The sequence below is a fragment of the Salmo salar genome, chromosome ssa22 (genome assembly GCF_905237065.1).
Source record: "Salmo salar chromosome ssa22, Ssal_v3.1, whole genome shotgun sequence".
In the NCBI taxonomy this organism is placed as follows: Eukaryota; Metazoa; Chordata; class Actinopteri; order Salmoniformes; family Salmonidae; genus Salmo; species Salmo salar.
The window spans coordinates 41,007,444-41,032,811 of record NC_059463.1 but is presented as its reverse complement, the minus strand read 5'-3'; the positions used below and the strand labels follow the sequence as shown (position 1 = coordinate 41,032,811).

At 44.0% G+C, this 25,368-nt stretch overlaps 1 protein-coding gene across 6 annotated transcripts in view; it reads right to left on the bottom strand.

The window, feature by feature from the left end:
- LOC106583499 (plasma membrane calcium-transporting ATPase 1) overlaps nucleotides 1-25,368 on the bottom strand; it is a 156,675-nt gene that overhangs the window by 43,605 nt on the left and 87,702 nt on the right. For 4 of the 6 annotated variants that reach the window (XM_045705779.1, XM_014167745.2, XM_014167744.2 and 1 more), the window contains 13 exons: nucleotides 15,796-15,993; nucleotides 14,842-15,099; nucleotides 14,118-14,243; nucleotides 13,697-13,822; nucleotides 12,468-12,503; nucleotides 9,081-9,257; nucleotides 8,159-8,373; nucleotides 7,772-8,014; nucleotides 7,074-7,208; nucleotides 6,755-6,864; nucleotides 6,321-6,558; nucleotides 684-863; nucleotides 458-545 (listed from right to left, as the gene is read on the bottom strand). In XM_045705779.1, coding sequence (XP_045561735.1) covers nucleotides 458-545; nucleotides 684-863; nucleotides 6,321-6,558; nucleotides 6,755-6,864; nucleotides 7,074-7,208; nucleotides 7,772-8,014; nucleotides 8,159-8,373; nucleotides 9,081-9,257; nucleotides 12,468-12,503; nucleotides 13,697-13,822; nucleotides 14,118-14,243; nucleotides 14,842-15,099; nucleotides 15,796-15,993 — 2,130 coding nt within the window. The remainder of the gene's footprint in view (nucleotides 1-457; nucleotides 546-683; nucleotides 864-6,320; nucleotides 6,559-6,754; nucleotides 6,865-7,073; nucleotides 7,209-7,771; nucleotides 8,015-8,158; nucleotides 8,374-9,080; nucleotides 9,258-12,467; nucleotides 12,504-13,696; nucleotides 13,823-14,117; nucleotides 14,244-14,841; nucleotides 15,100-15,795; nucleotides 15,994-25,368) is intronic. The other 2 variants (XM_045705778.1, XM_014167746.2) reach the window with 1 other exon arrangement.

The following is a 25,368-nucleotide window of genomic DNA, read 5'->3' as shown; positions in this document are numbered from 1 at the left end:
CCCCTCAGATCTCAACACACAGGACAGCAGTATAAATATTCACTGAGACAGACACCCATGGAATCGAATTCTTTGGGAGGAACATAACTAACAAATGCTGTCCCCCAATATTTCGAAAAGGCCTTTTTCCCATTTAATACGCTTTTTCAGTCACAGAACTTCAGTGTTTCTTTCGGTTAGTCTTCTAGTCAAGTGTCCATATTCATGACCCACACCTGCATTATGCTTTCCCTGGCCCATCCTTCTCTCTCTCTCCACCCCTCCACTGCCCCCCAACTGAGATGAAACTGGCTAGTCTTTGAAGAGAACTGGGTTGGGCTGAGGGGGGTGGCAGTGCTACAGACCCCTGGGTCCAATGTGTGTGTGTGTCTATCACAGAAGAAAGAGATTACACATTTCTGGAAGGAAAAGGGAGGGAAAACAAGAAAAGGAGAGATATGTGACAGCTTTAACCCACCTTTGACCAGAGTGTGTTTGTCAGTGGGAGAGGAACGAGCCAGCACACGCAGCTTGGGCCACACCTTATCCAGACGCTCTTGCTCCACCTAGAGCACAGGAGTACACAGTGTCAGAGGGGCTATATCTCTACTACTATATAATTTACGTCCCCATGCCGGTCTCACCTCTATTATATAATTATAAAAGTCCCCCTTTCAAAATAAAAGTCCTGTGGTGTGTCTCACCTCTCCCTGGTCATTACGGATCAGCTGGTTGAACTCTTTGCCCTCCAGACACAGGAAGTCCTCGCCCGGCAACAGGATGCCACACTTGGTTGCTATGGCACGGGCGGTGTTGATGTTGTCCCCGGTAACCATGCGCACGGTGATGCCAGCCCTCTGGCACTTTAGGATAGCATCAGGTACCTTTAGGGGAGGGAGGAGAGAGTCATGAATAAGTTCACTACAAGGACATTGGTCATCTAGTATTGTGTAGTTATATGTCCACTTAAAAATGAAAAATACATTTATTGGTATAGTACCAGTGCTGATCTCAGACCAGTGTGTGTAAGGTATGCGTGTATCTGAGTGTATTCTGTATGTGTATTCCCCTCCACACTTTCCTACTCCATTTTGTACCACCGTTGATCTCAGTAACAGTGTCGCAGGTTATTTTCGTCTCCCTCTCTCAGCACGACAGTGTGAATCCCTGACAGCTTCTGCTCATTCCAGCGCGACCTCTCAACCCTCTGTGCGTGTGAGTCTCTCTCTGTGTGTCTGAGTGAAATCTTGTGTAATTATCCACCCTCAGCTATGTGATGAGTCACTCCTCATTAGACCAATTAGATCACTTATTTATAGATCATTAGAAACCCCCCACAGACGTCTGCCTGTCAATCACACCGCTGAGCCCCCAACCCCTTCCCCCACCCCGCCTGCCCTCACACAAACCACTAAACGTGTAGCTACACTGTCTACACAACCCTCCCCCCACCCCCCACCCCCCACAATAACACAGAATCCTAAGGAAATAAATAACCCACTATGGTGGAATGCTCCCACACTAGCACTGGCAGACCACCTCATGTAAACATCCACTCACAGACCTACAATCGCTAACTCTTCAATGTTCCCCAAACAGTCACCCACATCTTTGGCCTTTAGTTTGAACCATGATAACATCTCTTATGCTTTGCATTTTCCCTCAGTAATGCATTTGAATAATAAAATGACGCAGGTGTTCTTTCCCCATCTATCATGGTAATGAAGGGTGCCTCATCTCCATTATTAATGGATGATATTAGTGAATATTCTACATACCAGAAGCTCATTTCAGAGACGCTGCTGTCAGGTAAATATCAGCGCTAAAGTGCACAGCCATTATAAATATCCTAGCATGGCTGCTACAGTACAGTCCCTTTCCGCTAGCAGCCCTTCCCTTCCAACCCTATTGGGAACTGGTAGAGTGTCTGTCACCCGCTGGCTACAAAGCTATTTCCATCCACTATGTTATCTGCTGCAGCTTGACATTCAGAAGTCTAATGACTATCAGTGAGTCATGTGAAAGACACAGCAAGTGGCGGTCGGGTGGAGCAAGAAACTAGCTAATTTGTTACAGCCACACTCTTTAAAATGGCTGTATCAGCAGGATTCATAATGCTGTTTTCACCAGCACAGTGTTCAGCACACTGTCCGCCATATTGGCACCAAAAGCTTGTTGATATTACATTTACATTGTAATTCGCAGGTTCACGGACTCTGGCTGGGGCTACAGAGAAGACTCTTTAGGAGACAAGAGGGCCATTTCAGTTCTCTAGGGCCGCAGTGGAGTGAGGAGGGTTGAACATGAGTGTTCATCTCACTCAATTGGCTACACTTACGTGTGATGTGTGTGTGTGTGTGTGTGTGTGTGTGTGTGTGTGTGTGTGTGTGTGTGTGTGTGTGTGTGTGTGTGTGTGTGTGTGTGTGTGAGAGAGAGAGAGAGACTGAGCATGTGTCTGTGTGTGCAGATTAGCTTTTCCGTTAAACACCATCTCTCTATATAGATACTGGCTGCCTGCAGTTATCGTAGCATAGCAGAACTTAGATCACTGCATCACTGGCCTTATGACACTGATTTTAACTATTTAATATGATACATTGTTCATATCAGTGTCATATGCACCCAGTCTCTTATTTAAGAAAAGGCCAGAGGTGTGGTATACAAAAGAAAAATCAGCACCGTCGCGGATCACGATGCCTTGCTCCAGACAGACTAACCAACTTTTTTGCTCGCTTTGAGGACAATACAGTGCCACAAACACGGCCCGCTACCAAAACCTGAAGGCTCTCCTTCACTGCAGCCAACGTGAGTAAAACATGTAAACGTGTTAACCCTCGCAAGGCTGCAGGCCCAGACGGCATCCCCGGCCACGTCCTCAGAGCATGCGCAGACCAGCTGGCTGGTGTGTTTACAGACATATTCAATCGATCCTTATCCCAGTCTGTTGTCCCCACATGCTTCAAGAGGGCCACCATTGTTCCTGTTCCCAAGAAAGCTAAGGTAACTGAGCTAAATGACTACCGCCCTGGAGCACTCACTTCCGTCATCATGAAGTGCTTTGAGAGACTAGTCAAGGACCATATCACCTCCACCCTACCTGACACCCTAGACCCACTCCAATTTGCTTACCGACCCAATAGGTCCACAGACGACACAATCGCCATCACACTGCACACTGCCCTAACCCATCTGGACAAGAGGAATACCTATGAAAGAATGCTGTTCATTACAGCTCAGCATTTAACACCATAGTACCCTCCAAACTCGTCATTAAGCTCGAGACCCTGGGTCTCGACCTCGCACTGTGCAACTGGGTCCTGGACTTCCTGACGGGCCGCCCCCAGGTGGTGAGGGTAGGTAACAACATCTCCACCCCGCTGATCCTCAACACTGGGTCCCCACAAGGGTGCGTTCTCAGCCCTCTCCTGTACTCCCTGTTCACCCACGACTGCGTGGCCATGCACGCCTCCAACTCAATCATCAAGTTTGCAGACGACACTACAGTGGTAGGCTTGATTACCAACAATGATGAGATGGCCTACAGGGAGGAGGTGAGGGCCCTCGGAGTGTGGTGTCAGGAAAATAACCTCGCACTCAATGTCAAAAAGACAAAAGAGATGATCGTGGACTTCAGGAAACAGCAGAGGGAGCACCCCCCTATCTACATTGACGGGACAGTAGTCGAGAGGGTGGAGAGTTTTAAGTTCCTCGGCATACACATCACGGACAAACTGAAATGGTCCACCCACACAGACAGCGTGGTGAAGAAGGCGCAGCAGCGCCTCTTCAACCTCAGGAGGTTGAAGAAATTCGGCTTGTCACCAAAAACACTCAAACTTTTACAGATGCACAATTGAGCGCATCCTGTCGGGGTGTATCACCGCCTGTTACGGCAGCTGCTCCGCCCATAACCGGAAGGCTCTCCAGAGGGTGGTGCGGTCTGCACAACGCATCACCGGGTGCAAACTACCTGCCCTTCAGGACACCTACACCACCCGATGTCACAGGAAGGCCAAAAAGATCATCAAGGACAGCAACCACCCGAGCCACTGCCTGTTCACCCCGCTATCATTCAGAAGGCGAGGTCAGTACAGGTGCATCAAAGCTGGAACCGAGAGACTGAAAAACAGCTTCTATCTCAAGGCCATCAGACTGTTAAACAGCCATCACTAACATTGAGTGGCTGCTGCCAACATACTGACTCAACTCAAGCCACTTTAGTAATGGGAAAATTGATGTAATCAATTTATCACTTGCCACTTTATATTATTTATACTAGATAATGTTTACATAGCCTACATTATTCATCTCATATGTATATACTGTACGCTATACCATCTACTGCATCTTGATGTAATAAATGTATCACTAGCCACTTTAAACAATGCCACTTTATATAATGTTTTCATAACCTACATTACTCATCTCATATGTATATACTGTACTCTATGCCATCCTGATGTAATGTATCACTAGCCATATTAAACAATGCCGCTTTATATGTTTTCATACCCTACAATACTCATCTCATATATATATATATATATATACTGTACTCCATACCATCTATTACCATCTATTATTACCATCTATTACATCTTGCCTACGCCGTCCGGCCATCACTCATTTATAGATTATGTACATATTTGTACTCATTCCTTTACACTTGTGTGTACAACGTAGTTGTTGTGGAATTGGTAGATTACTTGTTAGATATTACTGCATGGTCGGAACTAGAAGCACAAGCATTTCGCTACACTTGCATTAACACCTGCTAACCATGTGTATGTGACAAATAAAGTTGATTTGATATGGCCAATATACCAGGACTATGGGCTGTTTTTTGCACGACGCAACGCGGAGTACCTGGACACAGCCCTTAGGTGCCTTATTGCTATTATAAACTGGTTACCAACGTAATTAGAGCAGTAAAAATAAATGTTTTGCCATACATATGGTATATGGTCTGATACCATGACTGTCAGCCAATCAGTATTCAGGTCTCAAACCACCCAGTTAATAATATAAGATATACCTCGTCTATAGTTCTTGGTCATCATGCACTTATAAGTGGCTCTCAAATTGTTCCTCTCATTGACTTCTGCGGTCAATATGATATCATATGACTGCAGCCAGCAGGTTCCTGAGCTAATTCAATATATTTAATGGGGATCAGATGTTTGAGTCACACTGCAGCAAAACAGTTCATTTGTCACGCCCTGACCGTGGAGAGCCCTCGGGGTTTTCCCAATTGACTGACCTTCATGTCTTAAAGTGATGATGGACTGTCATTTCTCTTTGCTTATTTGAGCTGTTCTTGCCATAATATGGACTTGGTCTTTCACCAAATATGGCTATCTTCTGTATACCACCCCTACCTTGTCACAACACAGCTGATTGGCTCAAACGCATTAAGAAGGAAAGACTTCCACAAATTAACTTTAAATAAGGCACACCTGTCACGGTTGTCGTAGGGTTTAGACCAAGACGCAGCGGGAAAATGTATACTCATCTTCTTTTATTAAAGGATAAAGAAGGAAAAAACCAAAACAAACACGTATACAAAAAACACGACGACAAAGAACAGGCCGGTAAGGCACAAAGCTATACACAGCAACAATCTCCCACAAAATCCCATGACAAACACATACCTATATATAGGACCTTCAATCAGAGGCAACAATAGACAGCTGCCTCCAATTGAAGGCCCCAATCCCCATTACCTAAACATAGAAATACAATACCCTAGACTGAACATAGAAATAAACTAACATAGAACAATAACCAAAACCCTGGACTAATAAATCAAATACCCCTCTACATACATAACCACCCCAAACCATATAAACCAAATACCCCCTCTACATGAACACATACACAAACACACCCTGAACCACATAAAACAAATACCCCCTGCCACGTCCTGACCAAACTATAAGAACAAATAACCCCTTTTACTGGTCAGGACGTGACAACACCTATTAATTGAAATGCATTCCAGGTGACTGCCTCATGAAGCTGGTTGAGAGAATGCCAAGAGTGTGCAAAGCTGTCATCAAGGCAAAGGGTAGCTACTTTGAAGAATCTCAAATATAAAATATATTTTTATTTGTTTAACACTTATTTGGTTACTACATGATTCCATATGTGTTATTTCATAGTTTTTATGTCTTCACTATTATTCTACAATGTGGAAAATATAAAAAATAAAGAAAAACCCTTGAAAGAGTAGGTGTCCAAACTTTTGACTGGTAGTGTATATTTATGCACTTTCTGATCAGTTAGAGGGTGTCCACCAGAGCTTGTTTTGTTCAGGCAGAATGCGTCTGTCCATGTCTCACCTCAGGTCTGACGGGGTCCTCAATGCCGACCACACAGATGCAGGTGAGCTCGTTGAGGATATCGGCCTCGTTGTCCCAGTTTGGTTCTCCTGCCTCGGCAGGGAAGTCCCTGTAGGCCACACAGATGGTCCTTAGACCGTCACAGGCCATGGGCTCAATCACCACCTTCACCATCTCATCACGGTCCTTAGGCTTGAAGATACGTGGCTCCCCGTTCGTGTCCAGGATACGGGAACATCTAGAGAGCGAGGAGGGAAGGAAGAGGAGGGGAGTAGGAGGGTAGGAGGGGGAGGAGGGGTGGGGGACGAGGGGAGGGGGAGGAAAGATAGAAAGATGGACTTGATCATCCTCCCCCTCCTATCTTGGTGTATCCATTCATCAACGAAAGATATGACCAATCCCTTCCTCCCTCCCCCTCTCCCTCCCTTCTGTACTTGCGTAGGACGATCTCGGAGGCTCCCTTGCTGTACATGCGAAAGCCGCTACCGTCGGTGTTCTTCAGCACCGTGCTCATGCTCTTACGGGATGAGTTGAAGGTGTACACCTGGAAACACACCTCTCAGTTAGTTATAACTCCCATATTATCACAATATGCTATATTACTATAGTACACTACTTTCTGTAGGAATAACGGGCAGTAGGTTATTTGTAAATTTAGTCTTGGAGCCACACAGAACACACATATATAAAAGTTAAATAAGTTACAGATTGCACATTTATCTTCATTGATATAATTTTGAAGCAGCTACACACCTTGTACAGTTTCTCCTCAGGAATCTCGTCCCTGATTGGCTGGTAGTCCCTCTTCAGTTCCAGCACAAAGCCCAATAGGGAGCATTCTGTCTTGTTGCCAACGTGGCGGGGCAGACCTCCCTCCTTTTCTGGAGACTGGAGAAACAAACAAAACGTTAAACACACCCTACCTACTGTATGCTACAAACATGTATAGTTCATGAAGAAGACATACAGTTAAAGGAACATTGAGATGTGCATCCTACAGAGTGTAAAAGGAACCATGAAGATATGCACTAGAGAAGAAGACTATGCATTTGTAAGGATGTGCACACACTGCGTACATATGACATGAAGCTCCAAATGTCGAGGCGCTATGGTCCAAGGAATGAACGAAGATGAGTGAGGGATTCTCCTAAGGGCTATTTAAAGCCTGTATCTTCAGTCTTATGTGATTATCTGGTGGTATTGATGGGCTGATGAATGAATAGATAGAAAGCAGTATCATGTTCCTGGAATGTTATTATGGACCATCTTTACTGAAGACTGGGACGATATTAGCGTGTGCTTCAAGTGCCTCACTTAAGGATGGGTGTGTTTGTGTGTGCGTGTGTGAGAGTGAGCGGTGAAGGTTTATTGTGAGTGCTCGTTCAATTTATGCATTTGAGGATGGGTGTGTAAGTATACAGTGTGTGTGTGTGCATCTCTCTCTCTCTCACCAGGATCTTAGTAGTATAGGCTGAGTTGATGGCGATGCTGTTGACCAGGACTTCCATTGTTGATGGTTTGATGACGTCGGGTTCTGGTACTTTCTTGTAGTGTGTGTCTCCCAAGTAGGCCTGCACCACGGTCATACGGTTCATGGTGAGGGTGCCTGTCTTGTCGGAGCAGATGGTCGTAGCGTTCCCCATTGTCTCACACGCATCCAGGTGACGCACCAGGTTATTGTCTTTCATCATTTTCTACACAGGGGACAAGACAGACATTAGAGGTCAGTGCTGTGTGTGTGTGACCTGACAGAGTAAGTCTGGGAGATGGTGGCAGCTAGCGACAGCCCCTCTGGCACTGCCACTACCAGCACCGTGTGCGTATTGGTTTGAGTGTACCTTGACAGAGTAGGCCAGAGAGATGGTGACGGCTAGAGGCAGCCCCTCAGGCACAGCCACCACCAGCACAGTGACTCCGATGATGAAGAACTTGACAAAGTACTGGATATAGATGGGGGTACACTCCTTCAGCCATGGGCGACCCTGTACCCCGAACGTGTCAATCACGAAGTACAGAATGAGAATGATCACCGTCACTGCTGACATGATCAGACCTGGGCAAAAGAAACAAAGTATACTGTTTCTATCTGGCGGTCAAATCCAGGAGCAGGCATGTACAGATGTAGGACCTTAATTTGATCACCCTGTTGCAGGAGGACACTTTAAACTTGTATTGTATTTCAGGTTTAAAAAGGCTTCCAAAGTTTGGAATTTCCACTGAAATTTCATACTTGATCGGCCCTCACAAAAAATGTTTTAACCCCTACAAAAATGTCTATTGGTTATAATCCACATAATAATTCACATTTCCTGTTGCTGCAGGATTATTTTCCCGCTGTAGCAAACTGGCTCAAATTACGATTTTACATCTGTATGTACACCTGTGTGTACGTGTGTCAGGTCCCGTGTGGCTCAGTTGGTAGAGCATGGTGTTTGCAACGCCAGGGTTGTGGGTTCGATTCCCACGGGGGACCAGTACGGGGAAAAAAATTATGAAATGTATGCATTCACTACTGTAAGTCGCTCTGGATAAGAGTGTCTGCTAAATGACTAAAATGTAAATGTAAATGTAATGTTTTTAAGACCTCTATTCTTACCTGCCTTCCCGATCTGCAATGTCTATGTGTGTGTGCGCCTGTGTAGGTCTGTGTGCGCCTGTGTAGGTCTGCCCCTGACCTTACCTGCCTTCCCGATCTGCAATGTCTGTGTGTGTGTGCCTGTGTAGGTCTGTGTGCACGTGCATCTCTGCCTCTGACCTTACCTGCCTTCCCGATTAGCACAGCCAGTTTGGTGAGTTTGCCCTGCAGCACAGACTTCTCCTTCTTGGTGATCTGAACCCTCTTCACCTGTTTGACCTCCACCTCCGGCTCCTTCTCCTCGGACTCAACCTCACTCTTCAGGGGCTGGATCTCCAGGGCAATGCCGTCCTGGGTCTTAGCTATGGGACAGGGTAGATGGATGGGGAAATAGGTAGGGTAGAGAGGGGGTGGTGGGAAGAGGGTGGTGGGGGTGGAGGAGGGCAATTAGTGGTGGTGAAAAAGTTTGGGGAGGGTAAAGAGGGTAGTGATAGGAGGTTGGAGATGGTTGGTAGTGAGATTTTTGGGGGGGTTGGGGAGAGGAGAGGGAACAGACATTCCAAAAAGGAGGAGGCAGGAGGAAGGAGGATCGAGGGGTTGTGGTTCAGTTCCGGTTGGAAGAGAGACAGAAACACGGTCACCAGACCACCAGACTCAGGTCCTGAGCAGTGATCCACTAAACCATGTGGATCATTTAATCTCTTAAACCAGAACAGATCCCTTGTGATCAACACTGATGTTATTATTTGTTGTTAGCGGTCAGTTTGATGGAGAGTTCAGCAAATGCGATTTATTCTTCATTAAAGTAAAATTAGTACTCAATAATTAACTGATTGATTGTTTAAATACTCTAATGCATAAATTAAACATTAACGAAAGCAGGGAAGTGTTGGAAAGAGTAAACACACAGCACAGAATTCATCAGGAAATGCTTGAGATAAAAGTAAGGATTTAACAATACAAAACTGATTTGTAGCAGCAATTTAACGCTATACAACTTCTCCCAGATGGCGCATTTCCATACAGGATTTACCCCAGTGTTTCACCCAAAACGCTCAGATTTTTCTGTGTCCATCTATGTGGGCCGGAACCCGTGTCTCACTGGGCCATGGCTCTGGAGGACTTGCTTTCACCTGGGGCCAAAGCCAGGCCCCTGGTACCTTTCAGCCAGCATTTACTATGGCTAACTGTGAACACCTTTTCGCATAGCAACTGTCTTGATGATGCAGAGGTTGTTGATTCTGCTCTCCCCAAGTCTTTAGTGTGACTCTCCTGATGGAAACACAATTACACTAGAGTTCACATTAACATAAAACACAGCCGAAACACTGGTGTGGGGGTAAGTCTCCATGGAAATGTGCCAAGAAGAGTCTATGGAGATGGTTTTTGGTTTTACATCATACATTTAACAGAGAATATTTTCAGAACATCGAAGTACAGGTTGTAAATTCTACAATGGTTCCTTTGCAGTCATGTTTTACAAATGCAAATAAAATATTTGCATTTCACCACTTCAATATCTTATATTCGCTCTGTTTGTTCTCTAGCTCTGTCTCTTTTCCAGTAGAAATAGTCCACAATATCTAAGGGCGAGTATAATAAAGGTGGTCAAATAAAAGATCAGTATTCTATGGTAATCAGTGTCATATGCATTGCTATGGATTCTATTTGTGGCCCATGCAAACTCAACACCAGTGAATTTAAAGTACATTCACAATCTAGTTGGATCATTTTGTACCCATGTCATTTTTGCTGTAATGTTTTTTTCTCACACTCCTAAAATGTCTGTACTTGAAGCCCCTTGTATTGAGCATAGTGACTCTGCCACCCCTGAGAATAGGCCACCAATCAGGGGATACTGAGTCAGTCCTAACATAAAACCCATTAGACCAGACCCATCAGACTGAACACAGCCACACACTGACTGGACTGGCAGACTGACGCACGCACGGACGGACGGACTGACTCACTGACGGATGCACAGCACTTACAGACGCAGCACGGACCACGACGAGGGAGGGGGGGGGGGGGGTGCGAGTGTTTTACCCCTCAAAAAAACTCAAAGAAACTGACAAACTGAAAAAAAGAGAACAAAAAACAAAGCAGAGATACAACCACCACAAAAATAAAATTATGAGGTAGAAGACGAGGCTGCACCTCCAGAGGTAGTTTTTTTTGCGAAAGAGACAGAAAAATAAATAAAGAGAGGTAGAGTCAAACAGTGATCGCGAGAAGAGAGTACGAGACAGCATGAGGTCCTGAGCAACATCCTGGAAAGAGGCAACAGTGAGAGAAAAGAAACAGAATAGGAAAACAGAACAGACAACAATCCACAGCCCATTGATAATGTCAGGGTGCAACTCCCACAATGAGCCACTTGCCAGAGTTTGTACAGTCTCCCTAACTCCTTGACCCTAGTTTTGAAGTTAGCATTGGATAGATAGAATAGAAGAATTTAGATTATAATTATATGTAGAATGTCTATTATAATTCTGTTTAGATCCCTTCTTTTTTAAACTAAGCCCAAAAACTATTACCAAATTTCCAGATACTGAAACATGATATCAGGGGTCCTACCACTCCTATTCCATTTACTCTCAGGAGCCAGAGATTACTTGGCATCCATAAAGCTACTACACTGGATAAACTACACATCAGTATGTGGACATTTTCAGAATATACATTTCATGTTGTGAATGCAGGTTGGGTGGATCTGTCCCTATTAATTTAATGTTGTCCTACTCTAGCATTAGCTACCGCTCCATGCTGGAGAGGAGAGAAGCTGTTTACTAGTGAAAGGTCAAGGGCGAGGGGAAGGAGAGAGGAGAGGGCAGGAGGGCTGGGGAGGGTCTGTGAGCAGCAGATGCTCAGGCCCTGGGAGGCTGAGTGAGGGGGGGAGACAGCTTGGATGAGTTCTGGATGACACGTCACATGGAGGGTGGAGCGGTCCAGGCCAGGCGAGCTGTAGGAGCTACAACACCCCGGGTGTCTATCTAAACATAGCATGTGAGGATGAAACTTCCTATTTGGGGTTAGTAGAACTAACCCTTTTGCAGCTCTGTGATTGAGGTAAAGCTAACCCCATTTAGCCCTAGAAGGGATACAAATCTACTGGAGTTGTTGTGTTATTATTTTAACCCCATATAGCTCGGACGGATATACCTGCAGGAGTCTACAACAGAAGGATAAAGAAGGATACTCCTGGGAAGCTCTGTGATTGATAAAGATTGACTACAGTTGTGTTATACTAACCCCTCATAGCTCTGAAGGATATAGTCTACAACAGTAGTGCTGAATGCTAACCCTAGGTAGCCTTGAGATGGATATCGGTCTACAATAGTGGCATTGACGGCTAACCCCACTTCTCTCTCTGGGGACCAGTGGCAGGTGAGAGTTGCATCCTTTCACAGGTAAAGCAAGGCGAGAAGAACCTCCCCTTTTCAGAAGGTGGAGGGAAGCGAGAGCATGAGAGAGAGAGAGAGAGGGAGAGAAAAGAGTGCATAAGACTGACACGAAACTCCCAGACTGCTGCTGAATGGAAGGGGAGAGGGAGGGATGGAGGGAGGGGTTACCTTTGTTGCGATTTTCGGGGGGTCCTTGTTTTTTACCTGTTCAGACAGAGAGAGAGTGCGGAATGCTGATAACATGGCTTAAAAGAAATAAAAAAAATCATAAAACCAAAACGAACAGAAGATCAAAACAATATAAATTCAAGTGTGTGTTGGGGGCTGGAACGGGCCGTCAGAGGAGAGAGACCACTAGTTGGTTTAAGGCTGTAGAGTAAAGTAGAGCATCCATCCACAGACAGCAGGATCTGTTACTGGTGACACTGGGCTCTTGTGTGTGCTTCTAAGTATGTCTGCCCTCTTCCTCCATCCTCGCTGTATACACCCGTCTCAGAGGAAGACAGACAGTTCAACACCCAGTGTGCTTGCCTGTGCTGCAGCCAGTGTGTGCATGTGCAACTAACTAGCCTTTACTTGCTCTGATCTACTCTAATAAACCCATAACATTAAGGTCATAATGGCTGCGCTCAACAGTTTCATGAACATTTGAAATCACAGTCTAATTTTGTGATGACTAAAGATGCCAATTGGAATGAGTCATTGTCTTGCAGCTCCCTCCTCTGAGCTGGCACATTCAGCCCCTTTAGAATGAATGCCTGAAAAACAGAAATCTTAGCAAAAAAAGTCTTACCAAACAGAAAAGAATACCCAACTAAGTGTTAGTATGGAACACAAGCTCATTAGAGACCATGTAGATATATATGTAGATTAACTGTACTGGTTCCTTAGTGTTGCTTGTTTAATTAGAACAGATCCGAAAGGGAGGGATGAAAGAAAGTGTGGAAATCCATTTTTCCTGACAGTGGGTCTGTGGTACGGGCATAGAATGACCACCCAATCATCCATGAACAGAACAGAACCACTCCTGGGAAGGAGTGGTCTAGAAAGGGCCTCGGTTTGGATGTGAAAACTAACACCAGGGATTAGATAAATAAGGATAGGACAGCGATGTCAATGAAACTGAATGGAACCTCTGGCCTCCATGGTACAGAGTTTATCATGGCTGTTCCATTTTCCTTTAGATCGTTCTAGAGTTCAACAGACTGGAGTAACTCATTCTTCTACTAGAATCTTACCTCAGGGAACCAGCAAACAGAGCGCTCACGTAGAAAGACAAGGATAGCTCGGTAGATAGAAACACACACACAGGAGACAGATTGGGGAAAAAGCCAGTCACTGACTCTCTGTGAACTGTTACCATGGCGATGTGCATTTGTCCCCCCCCGATCTCTTACCTTTCTTGATCTTCTTTTCCTCGTCGCCATCTCCCGCCCCCAGCAGAGTGAAGATGATTCCAGTCTGGGAGTTGAGACCCACTGCAGACACCACCATTCTACCTGATCCCTCCATCACATGGGTGCCTGGAGGATGAAGGGGGAGAAAGAGAGAGGATAAGAAGAGAGTTGGGAAGGAGAGAGAGAGAGAGATAAGATAAATTAGATACTAGAACATTAACAGAAAGGTCATAACTGTGCTATATGTATGAATAACTGTACTGTATGTATGAATAACTGTACTGTATGTTATTCCATTGTGTCCTCAATTTTCAGTCTCCATACTGTATCACACGACATATATTATAATTTAAAACAATTGAGGTCCTAACTGGGATATTGAATGTCTGATAATAGTGATATTATGAATAGGCACTCTCACCGGACAGCAGCATGGGGTCTTTCTCGAGGGACTTCCTGACTTGGTCTGATTCACCGGTCAGAGAGCTTTCGTCAATCTTCAGGTCGTTGCCCTGGATCAGGATACCATCAGCTGGCAGCAGATCACCTAGGAAACAGTTACACAGTTATATGACTGTGATATACAATGTCTCACCATATTCCGTACCTTTGTATATTTGGTCAATGTGTTACCTCATCATATTGGTTCATTGTATCCAGACCTGGGTTCAAATATTATTTAGGGTATTTCAATTACTTTCAAAATCACTTGGAAGTAAGTATTTTTATAATTTTTATTTCAAAACAAGTAGTTGAATATTGAAATGTATTTGGAAATACACTTGTAAAGTATTGGCATGTATTTGAAAAAAACTAAAATACATAGTGCGTATAGTTTAATAATACTCCCATGCATTTGAACCAGGTCTGTTTGGTATTTTAGATAATGTAGGCCTATTTGGAACTAAGTATTTGAAAATTCTTTCAAATAGTAGACTATTTATAGTAATTTATTTGAAAATACTTTCAAATACTTCCAAAAGAAGTAGTTGATTAAGGCCACGTTATTTGAAAATATTCAAATAGACAGAAAATAAGTATTTAAATAACAAATACACATGTATTTGAACCAAGGTCTGACTGTATCCTGTCAGGGGAATGCAACAGCACGTTTCATCTCTTATTTTATCTGATCCATGTCTTACCATATTTGATCTGGGCGATGTCTCCTGTCACTAGTTCGGACACAGGGATCTGGATGACCTGGCCTTTGCGGATGACGGTGAACTTCTGCTCCTGTTCGATGCGGCTCTGCAGCCCGCGGAACTGCTTCTCCTTGCTCCAGTCGTTAAACGCCGTCACCAAGACAACGATGGCAACAGAGAACAAGATGGCGGCGCCCTCGATCCAGCCCGCCTGCGCCTCGCCCTCATCCTCCACTCCAGATGCTGTCTCACCACACACTGGGGAAAGCAGAACACAGGACCACAACATGATCATGTCAAGACCAGGTCAGTGATACAAACAATGACACAACATGACCAGGTCAGTGATACAAACAATACCACAACACGACCAGGTCAGTGATACAAACAATACCACAACACGACCAGGTCAGTGATATAAGACCTCAACACGACCAGGTCAGTGATACAAACAATACCACAACACGACCAGGTCAGTGATATAAGACCTCAACACGACCAGGTCAGTGATACAAACAATACCACAACACGACCAGGTCAGTGATATAAGACCTCAACACGACCAGGTCAGTGATATAAGACCTCAACACGACCAGGTCAGTGATATAAGACCTCAACACGACCAGGTCAGTGATATAAGACCTCAACACGACCAGGTCAGTGATATAAGACCTCAACACGACCAGGTCAGTGATATAAGACCTCAACACGACCAGGTCAGTGATATAAGACCTCAACACGACCAGGTCAGTGATACAAACAACACGACCAGGTCAGTGATATAAGACCTCAACACGACCAGGTCAGTGATACAAACAATACCACAACACGACCAGGTCAGTGGAACAGGAAATGAAAACATTTGCAAACCCTCAATTCTCCCTTCATGCCCCAGTCCCCCTCACCACCCCTCCCACCTGTTCTAACTGCCCCGGATTAGGGTGTACTACTCACGTTCGCTATCTCCCCCGGGAGGGTGGTAGAAGGACAGGCCCAGGGAGATGACGGCAGCAATCTCCAGGATGATTAGAGTAACATCCTGTAGAGCTTCCCACACCAGCGCGAGGAAAGACTTAGGCTTTTTAGGAGGGATGAAGTTCTTCCCAAACGCTGTGTGGCGCTTCTCCAGATCCACTGGGTTACCAGACAGACCTAAGAGAGAGGAGGAGGGGAATAAGAGATTGAACAGACAGGTAATAGAGTAAACAGTTATCACAGAAATGCATAAAACAAGATCAAACAATAGATGATGTTGAATATATACATTCAGCTCGACACAAGGCCACTTTACAGGTATGAAAAATGCATGACAAAATATCAGGATTAGAAATGTTTAGGAGATTCTATAGGTTGCTGTTTTGCCTTGGTCTAAAGGTCTAAACTGACTCTAAAATGCTGCCTAGAGCCGGCCGTTCAAACACACCCATCCACACCCCATGTCAGCCTCCCACTGTGGACACAATCTGCTAGGCAACTACTGCCAAAGGCTTTGACATTCAGGTGGATGAAATACACAAACCGGTCCGAAAAACATGTTATCCCTTGTGTATTTTTCCACAATCAAACCTTTAGATCAACTGGTATTTCCCTAATGAGATAAAAATATGTTTAATAGATTCCAAGTAATATATCATCACCTCATCGAAATCTTAATTGCTGCAAATAAATCTAGAGAACCGCAGAAAATACAAAGAGGTCAGTCAATGAGAAGCCATGAGGCGTTTGAAAGGATTCACAAGGCTGTTGAACTTATTGGAAGTGTTCCAAATGTAATGTCTAACTACTGCTCTCCGTCCCCCACAGCCTATACACACTGACTCTATGCCTATCCACAGGTCTCTACCCACTCAGACGCACACACCTTCACTGTCAATCTTACTCACATACACGCATTCATATACACCCTCACTCACATACTCATCACTGACGCAACACACTTACATACACACACCCTCACCAACGCTGCTGCTAAAATTATTTTGGATTTGATTTATTACTACCACTACGCTGATGTTCATTGATTACCTTTACCATAAGTATCTAATGTATCCATTTATCTACTGGTCACTATAACTTCTGTATACATGTATTAAAATTAAAAACTGTAACATCTTATGCTTCACGGAGTCGTGGCTGAACGACGACAATATCAACATACAGCTGGCTGGTTATACGATGTACCGGCAGGATAGAACAGCGGTGTCTGGTAAGACAAGGGGCTGCGGACTATGTATTTTTGTAAATAACAGCTGGTGCACGATATCTAAGGGAGTCTCGAGCTATTGCTCGCCTGAGGTAGAGTATCTCATGATAAGCTGTAGACCACACTACCTACCGAGAGAGTTTTCATCTGTATTCTTCGTAGCTGTTTACATACCACCACAGACCGATGCTGGCACTAAAACCTCACTCAATGAGCTGTATACCGCCATAAGAAACAGGAAAACGTTCATCCAGAGGCGGCGCTCCTAGTGGCCGGGGACTTTAATGCAGGGAAACTTAAATCAGTTTTACCAAATTTCTATCAGCAAGTTAACTTGTTATGGATAGGGGGCAGTATTTTCACGGCCGGATAAAAAACGTACCCGATTTAATCTGGTTATTACTCCTGCCCAGAAACTAGAATATGCATATAATTAGTAGCTTTGGATAGAAAACACTCCAAAGTTTCTAAAACTGTTTGAATGGTGTCTGTGAGTATAACAGAACTCAAATGGCAGGCCAAAACCTGAGAAGATTCTGTACAGGAAGTACCCTGTCTGACCATTTCTTGGCCTTCTTTGCCATCTCTATCCAAAACAGAGTATCTCTGCTGTAACGTGACACTTCCTGAGGCTCCCATTGGCTCTCAGAAGGCGGCAGAACGTTGAATGATGACTTTGCAGTCTCTGGCTGAAAAACAGTAGCGCATTTGGTAAGTGGTCGATCTGAGAACAATGAGACGGGTGCGCGCGTGAAGAGTCCATTTTACTTTCTCTGTCTTTGAACGAAAACAACGACCTGGTCAGAATATTATCGCTTTTTTACGAGAAAAATTGCATAAAAATTGATTTTAAACAGCGTTTGACATGCTTCGAAGTACGGTAATAGAATATTTTAAAATTTTTTGTCACGATACGCGCCGGGCGCGTCACCCTTCGTTACCCTTCGGATAGTGTCTTGAACGCACAACAAAACACCGCTATTTGGATATAACTATGGATTATTTGGAACCAAAACAACATTGGGTGATGAAGTAGAAGTCCTGGGAGTGCATTCTGACGAAGAACAGCAAAGGTAATCCAATTTTTCTTATAGTAAATCTGAGTTTGGTGAGTACCAAACTTGGTGGGTGTCAAAATAGCTAGCCATGATGGCCGGGCTATCTACTCAGAATATTGCAAAATGTGCTTTCACCGAAAAGCTATTTTAAAATCGGACACCGCGATTGCATAAAGGAGTTCTGTATCTATAATTCTTAAAATAATTATGTTTTTTGTGAACGTTTATCGTGAGTAATTTAGTAAATTCACCGGAAGTGTTCGGTGGGAATGCTAGTTCTGAACGTCACATGCTAATGTAAAAAGCTGTTTTTTGATATAAATATGAAATTGATTGAACAAAACATGCATGTATTGTATAACATAATGTCCTAGGAGTGTCATCTGATGAAGATCATCAAAGGTTAGTGCTGCATTTAGCTGTGGTTTTGTTTTTTGTGACATTATATGCTAGCTTGAAAAATGGGTGTCTGATTATTTCTGGCTGGGTACTCTGCTGACATAATCTAATGTTTTGCTTTTGCTGTAAAGCCTTTTTGAAATCGGACAGTGTGGTTAGATAAAGGAGAGTATTGTCTTTAAAATGGTGTAAAATAGTCATATGTTTGAAAAATGGAAGTTTTCGGAATTTCGGGGAGTTTGTATTTCGCGCCACGCCCATCATTGGATATTGGAGCAGGTGTTCTGCTAGCGGAACGTCTAGATGTAAGATGTGCAACCAGAGGAAAAAAAACTCTGGACCACCTACACAGAAATGCATACAAAGCTCACCCTCGCCCTCCATTTGGAAAATCTGACCATAATTCTATCCTCCTGATTCCTGATTACAAGCAAAAAGTAAAGCAGGAAGCACCAGTGACGAGATCAATAAAAAAGTGGTCAGATGAAGCTGATGCTAAGCTACAGGACTGTTTTGCTAGCACAGACTTGAATATGTTCCGGGATTCCTCCGATGGAATTGAGGAGTACACATCAATGACGTCGTCTCCACAGCGACCGTACGTACATACCCCAACCAGAAGCCATGGATTACAGGCAGCATCCACACTGAGCTAAAGGCTTGAGCTGCCGCTTTCAAGGAGTGGGACTCTAACCCGGAAGCTTATAAGAAATCCCGCTATGCCCTCTGACGAACCATCAAACAGGCAAAGCGTCAATTCAGGACTAACGTCAAATCGTACTACATACAGTGGGGGAAAAAAGTATTTAGTCAGCCACCAATTGTGCAAGTTCTCCCAGTTAAAAAGATGAGAGAGGCCTGTAATTTTCATCATAGGTACATGTCAGCTATGACAGACAAAATGAGAAGAAAAAAATCCAGAAAATCACATTGTAGGATTTTTTATGAATTTATTTGCAAATTATGGTGGAAAATAAGTATTTGGTCACCTACAAACAAGCAAGATTTCTGGCTCTCATGTGACAGGTTAAAGGAAATACTCATAGCCTGTTATACATTAAAAAGTATTAGTAAGTTCATAGTATGTGAGGATCTTAAAACATCTAAGGTTAAAAAGATAATGCATTCTGTATTAGTTGATAGAGATTGACAACATTCATAATTGTGTTAAAGTTAAAATCCATCAAGTGTACAAAAGGTAAGAATTGTAAATGGAATGTGTAAACGTTATATTGATTACTTTATTTTGTGGTGCCTAATTGAAGGGGAAAAGTGTTAATCTGTGATCTACTAAATGCTCTTTAATCTATGAGTCTGAGATCGATTGCTCTGGTCTCCACCCAAGTTCGCGGGGAAATCACGGTCTTTTCCTCATTACAGTAAAAGTTCTCACTGAGGAAATAATACCGTATCACTCTCGTGATTATTTCTCCCCTTTTTCAGGTACGTTATTGAGAAAACAGAGTCATTTAAATGTAATAATTCGCTAACATGTCAAGAGTGTTTAAGGTGTGTCTTAGTAACATCTTGAGGAAGTTAGAGTTAAGTTTGCAGAGTAATATGAGCCCTGCTCGGTTGCAGCTAAAGCTAGCTTCGTACTGAGAGTAGCTGCCATTTTATGTCGATCGTGAATGAACATGTGCGTTGCTAATAAGATATTTTGCGGTGTTATTTGTGTAAGGGTTTTTCAAACACTTTATTGACTGTTGATAAATTAAGTTATGGTTTACTGAGTTAAAACGTTGTGCTTGACAGTTATATTGAAATGAGTGTATGTTTCAGTGAATTACAGTGTATACTGTTGTGACTTGAATAAGCCTTGTACCCTATAACACTAGCTCTTTCCTGTAGATCTGTTGTTTTGTAAAATGTGTTACTTTTGTAAAATGTGTTACTTTGGTAAAATGATTACAGTAAAAGTTCTCACTGAGGAAATAATACCGTATCACTCTCGTGATTATTTCTCCCCTTTTTCAGGGGCGTAACACTCACAGACCTGTAACTTCTTCTTTAAGAGGCTCCTCTGTCCTCCACTCGTTACCTGTATTAATGGCACCTGTTTGAACTTGTTATCAGTATAAAAGACACCTGTCCACAACCTCAAACAGTCACACTCCAAACTCCACTATGGCCAAGACCAAAGAGCTGTCAAAGGACACCAGAAACAAAATTGTAGACCTGCACCAGGCTGGGAAGACTGAATCTGCAATAGGTAAGCAGCTTGGTTTGAAGAAATCAACTGTGGGAGCAATTATTAGGAAATGGAAGACATACAAGACCACTGATAATCTCCCTCGATCTGGGGCTCCACGCAAGATCCCACCCCGTGGGGTCAAAATGATCACAAGAACGGTGAGCAAAAATCCCAGAACCACACGGGGGACCTAGTGAATGACCTGCAGAGAGCTGGGACCAAAGTAACAAAGCCTACCATCAGTAACACACTACGCCGCCAGGGACTCAAATCCTGCAGTGCCAGACGTGTCCCCCTGCTTAAGCCAGTACATGTCCAGGCCCATCTGAAGTTTGCTAGAGAGCATTTAGATGATCCAGAAGAGGATTGGGAGAATGTCATATGGTCAGATGAAACCAAAATATAACTTTTTGGTAAAAACTCAACTCGTCGTGTTTGGAGGACAAAGAATGCTGAGTTGCATCCAAAGAACACCATACCTACTGTGAAGCATGGGGGTGGAAACATCATGCTTTGTGGCTGTTTTTCTGCAAAGGGACCAGGACGACTGATCCGTGTAAAGGAAAGAATGAATGGGGCCATGTATCGTGAGATTTTGAGTGAAAACCTCCTTCCATCAGTAAGGGCATTGAAGATGAAACATGGCTGGGTCTTTCAGCATGACAATGATCCCAAACACACCACCCGGGCAACAAAGGAGTGGCTTCGTATCGAAGCATTTCAAGGTCCTGGAGTGGCCTAGCCAGTCTCCAGATCTCAACCCCATAGAAAATCTTTGGAGGGAGTTGAAAGTCAGTGTTGCCCAGCGACAGCCCCAAAACATCACTGCTCTAGAGGAGATCTGCATGGCGGAATGGGCCAAAATACCAGCAACAGTGTGTGAAAACCTTGTGAAGACTTACAGAAAACGTTTGACCTGTGTCATTGCCAACAAAGGGTATATAACAAAGTATTGAGATAGACTTTTGTTATTGACCAAATACTTATTTTCCACCATAATTTGCAAATAAATTAATTAAAAATCCTACAATGTGATTTTCTGGATTTTTTTTCTCATTTTGTCTGTCATCGTTGAAGTGTACATATGATGAAAATTACAGGCCTCTCTCATCTTTTTAAGTGGGAGAACTTGCACAATTGGTGGCTGACTAAATACTTTTTTCCCCCACTGTAGGCTCTGACACTCGTTGGATGTGGAAGTGCTTGCAAACCATTACAGACTACAAAGGGAAGCACAGTCGAGAGCTGCCCAGTGACACGAGCCTACCAGACAAGCTAAACTACTTCTATGCTCGATTCGAGGCGAATAACACTGAAACATGCATGAGAGCACCAGCTGTTCTGGAAGACTGTGTGATCACGCTCTCCGCAGCTAATGTGAGTAAGACCTTTAAACAGGTCAACATTCACCTCCTAAACACCTCCTTCTGCAACTGGATCCTGGACTTCCTGACGGGCCGCCCCCAGGTGGTAAGGGTAGGTAACAACAAATCCGCCATGCTGATCCTCAAGACAGGGGCCCCTCAGGGGTGTGTGCTCAGTCTCCTCCTGTACTCCCTGTTCACTCACGACTGCACGGCCAGGCACGACTCCAACACCATCATTAAATTTGCCGATGACAACAGTGGTAGGCCTGATCATCGACAACGAAGAGACAGCCTAGAGGGAGGAGGCCAGAGACCTGGCCATGTGGTGCCAGGACAACAACCTCTCCCTCAATGTGATCAAGACAAAGGAGATGATTGTGGACTACAGGAAAAAGAGGACCGAGCACTCCCCCATTCTCATTGATGGGGCTGCAGTGGAGCAGGCTGAGAGCTTCAAGTTCCTTGGTGTCCACATCAGCAACAAACTAACATGGTCCAAGCACACCAACACAGTTGTGAAGAGGGCACGACAAAACTTCTTCCCTCAGGAGACTGAAAAGATTTGGCATGGGTCCTCAGATCCTCAAAAAGGTTCTACAGCTGCACTATCGAGAGCATCCTGACAGGTTGCATCACTGCCTGGTATGGCAACTGCTCGGCCTCCGACCGCAAGGCACTAAAGAGGGTAGTGCGAACAGCCCAGTACATCACTGGGGCCAAGCTTCCTGCCATCCAGGACATCTATACCAGGTGGTGTCAGAGGAAGGCCCTAAAAATTGTCAAAGACTCCAGCCACCCTAGTCATAGACTGTTCTTTCTGCTACCGCACGGCAAGCGGTACCGGAGCACCAAGTCTAGGTCCAAGAGGCTTCTAAACAGCATCTTCCCCCAAACCATAAGACTCCTGAACATCTATTCAAATGGCTACCCAGACTATTTGCATCCCCCCCTTTACACCACTGCTACTCTCTGTTGTCGTCTATGCATAGTCACTTGAATAACTATACCTACATGTACATACTACCTCAACTAACGGTGCCCCCGCACATTGACTCTGTATTGGTACCCCACTGTATATAGTCTCACTATTGTTATTTTACAGCTGCTCTTTATTTACTTGTTACTTTTATCTCTTATTCTTATCCGCATTCTTTTGAAACTGCATTGTTGGTTAGGGGCTCGTAAGTAAGTATTTCACTAAGATCTCCACCTGTTGTATTCGGCGCATGTGACTAATAAAATTGGATTTGATGTTAACAGTTGGAACTTCTGTTGTATCTGAATAGATTTTGTCCTGAGGTGGCTAGCTACGGAATGCTATATGATGTATGACTGGTGAGTAGATCCACAACCAGGATAGCAAGCTACTGTATATGCTAGTAGCTGTAGCACCTGGTGTGTTCCAATTCTTTGAATGCTAACACACAGAACTGTAGTTAGCTATTCCAACTGGGAGCTGGGTAGGCAATAGACAATACAAGTTTCAAGTTTTAGTAGTCATATATAGAGGATACGCATGGTATACAGTACATTCGGAAAGTATTCAGACCACTTGACTTTTTCCTCATTTTGTTACATTACAGCCTTATTCTAAAATGGATTAAATAGATTTTAAAAAATGTAATCGATTTTTCCCCTCACCAATCTACACACAAAACCCATAGACAAAACAAAAAAACAAGTTTAAACATTTTAGCAAATGTATTTAAAAAAAACAACTGAAATATCACAATTGCATAAGTATTCAGACCCTTTAGTCAGTACTTTATTGAAACACATTTGGAAGCGATTACAACCTTGAGTCTTCTTGGGTATGATGCTACAAGCTTGGCACACCTATATTTGGGGAGTTTCTCCCATTCTTTTCGGGCAGATCCTCTCAAGCTCTGTCAGGTTGGATGGAGAGCGTTGCTTCACAGTCATTTTCAGGTATCTCCAGAGATGTTAAAGCGGGTTCACGTCCGGGTCCTGGCTGAGCCACTAAAGGACATTCAGAGACTTGTCCCGAAGCCACTCCTGCTTTGTCTTGGCAGTGTGCTTTGGGTCGTTGTCCTGTTGAAAAGGTGAACATTCGCCCCAGTCTGAGGTGCTCTGGAGCAAGTTTTCATCAAGGATCTATCTGTACTTTGCTTCGTTCATCTTTCCCTCGATCCTGACTAGACTCCCAGTCCCTGCCGCTGAAAAATATCCCTACAGGGATGGTGCCAGGTTTCCTCCAGACGTGACGCTTGGCATTCAGGCCAAAGAGAAACTTGTTTCTCATGGTCTGAGAGTCTTTAAGTGCCTTTTGTCAAGCTCCATGAGGGGTGTCATGTACCTTTTACTGAGGAGTGGCTTCCGTCTGGCCATTCTACCATAAAGGCCTGATTGGTGGAGCGCTGCAGAGATGGTTGTCCTTTTGGAAGGTTCTCCCATCTCCATAGAGGAACTCTGGAGCTCTGTCAGTGACCATTGGGTTCTTGGTCACCTCCCTGACCAAGGCCCTTCTCCCTAGATTGCTCAGTTTGGCCGGACGGCCAGGTCTATGAAGAGTCTTGGTGGTTCCAAACTTCTTCCATTTAAGAAATGTTAAATTCTGGGTTAAAATTAGAACACTGTTATACTCCACAGTATAGTATCTGAGGAGTGAAAAAGACTGGTTTTTACATCAGAAGTTAACCTGTTGGGTCTAGGGGGCAGCATTTGCACGTCTGGATAAAAAAAATTTACCCGATTTAATCTGGTTACTAATCCTACCCAGTAACTAGAATATGCATATACTTATTATATATGGATAGAAAACACTCTAAAGTTTCCAAAACTGTTTGAATGGTGTCTGTGAGTATAACAGAACTCATTTGGCAGGCAAAACCCTGAGACATTTTCTGACAGGAAGTGGATACCTGATGTGTTGTATTGACTTTAAACCTATCCCATTGAAAAACACAGGGGTTTAGGAATATTTTGGCACTTCCTATTGCTTCCACTAGATGTCACCAGCCTTTACAAAGTGTTTTGAGTCTTCTGGAGGGAGATCTGACCGAACAAGAGCCATGGAACGGTGATGTCCCATTAGACACCTGGCGCGCTACTTCATGTTGGGTACCCTCGTTCCAATACGTTATAAAAGACTATGCATTCGTCCACCTTGAATATTATTCATGTTCTGGTTAAAAAGGCCCTAATGATTTATGCTATACAACGTTTGACATGTTTGAACGAACGGAAATATATTTTTTCCCCTCGTTCATGACGAGAAGTCCGGCTGGCTTACATCATGTGCTAACGAGACGGAGATTTTTGGACATAAATGATGAGCTTTTTTGA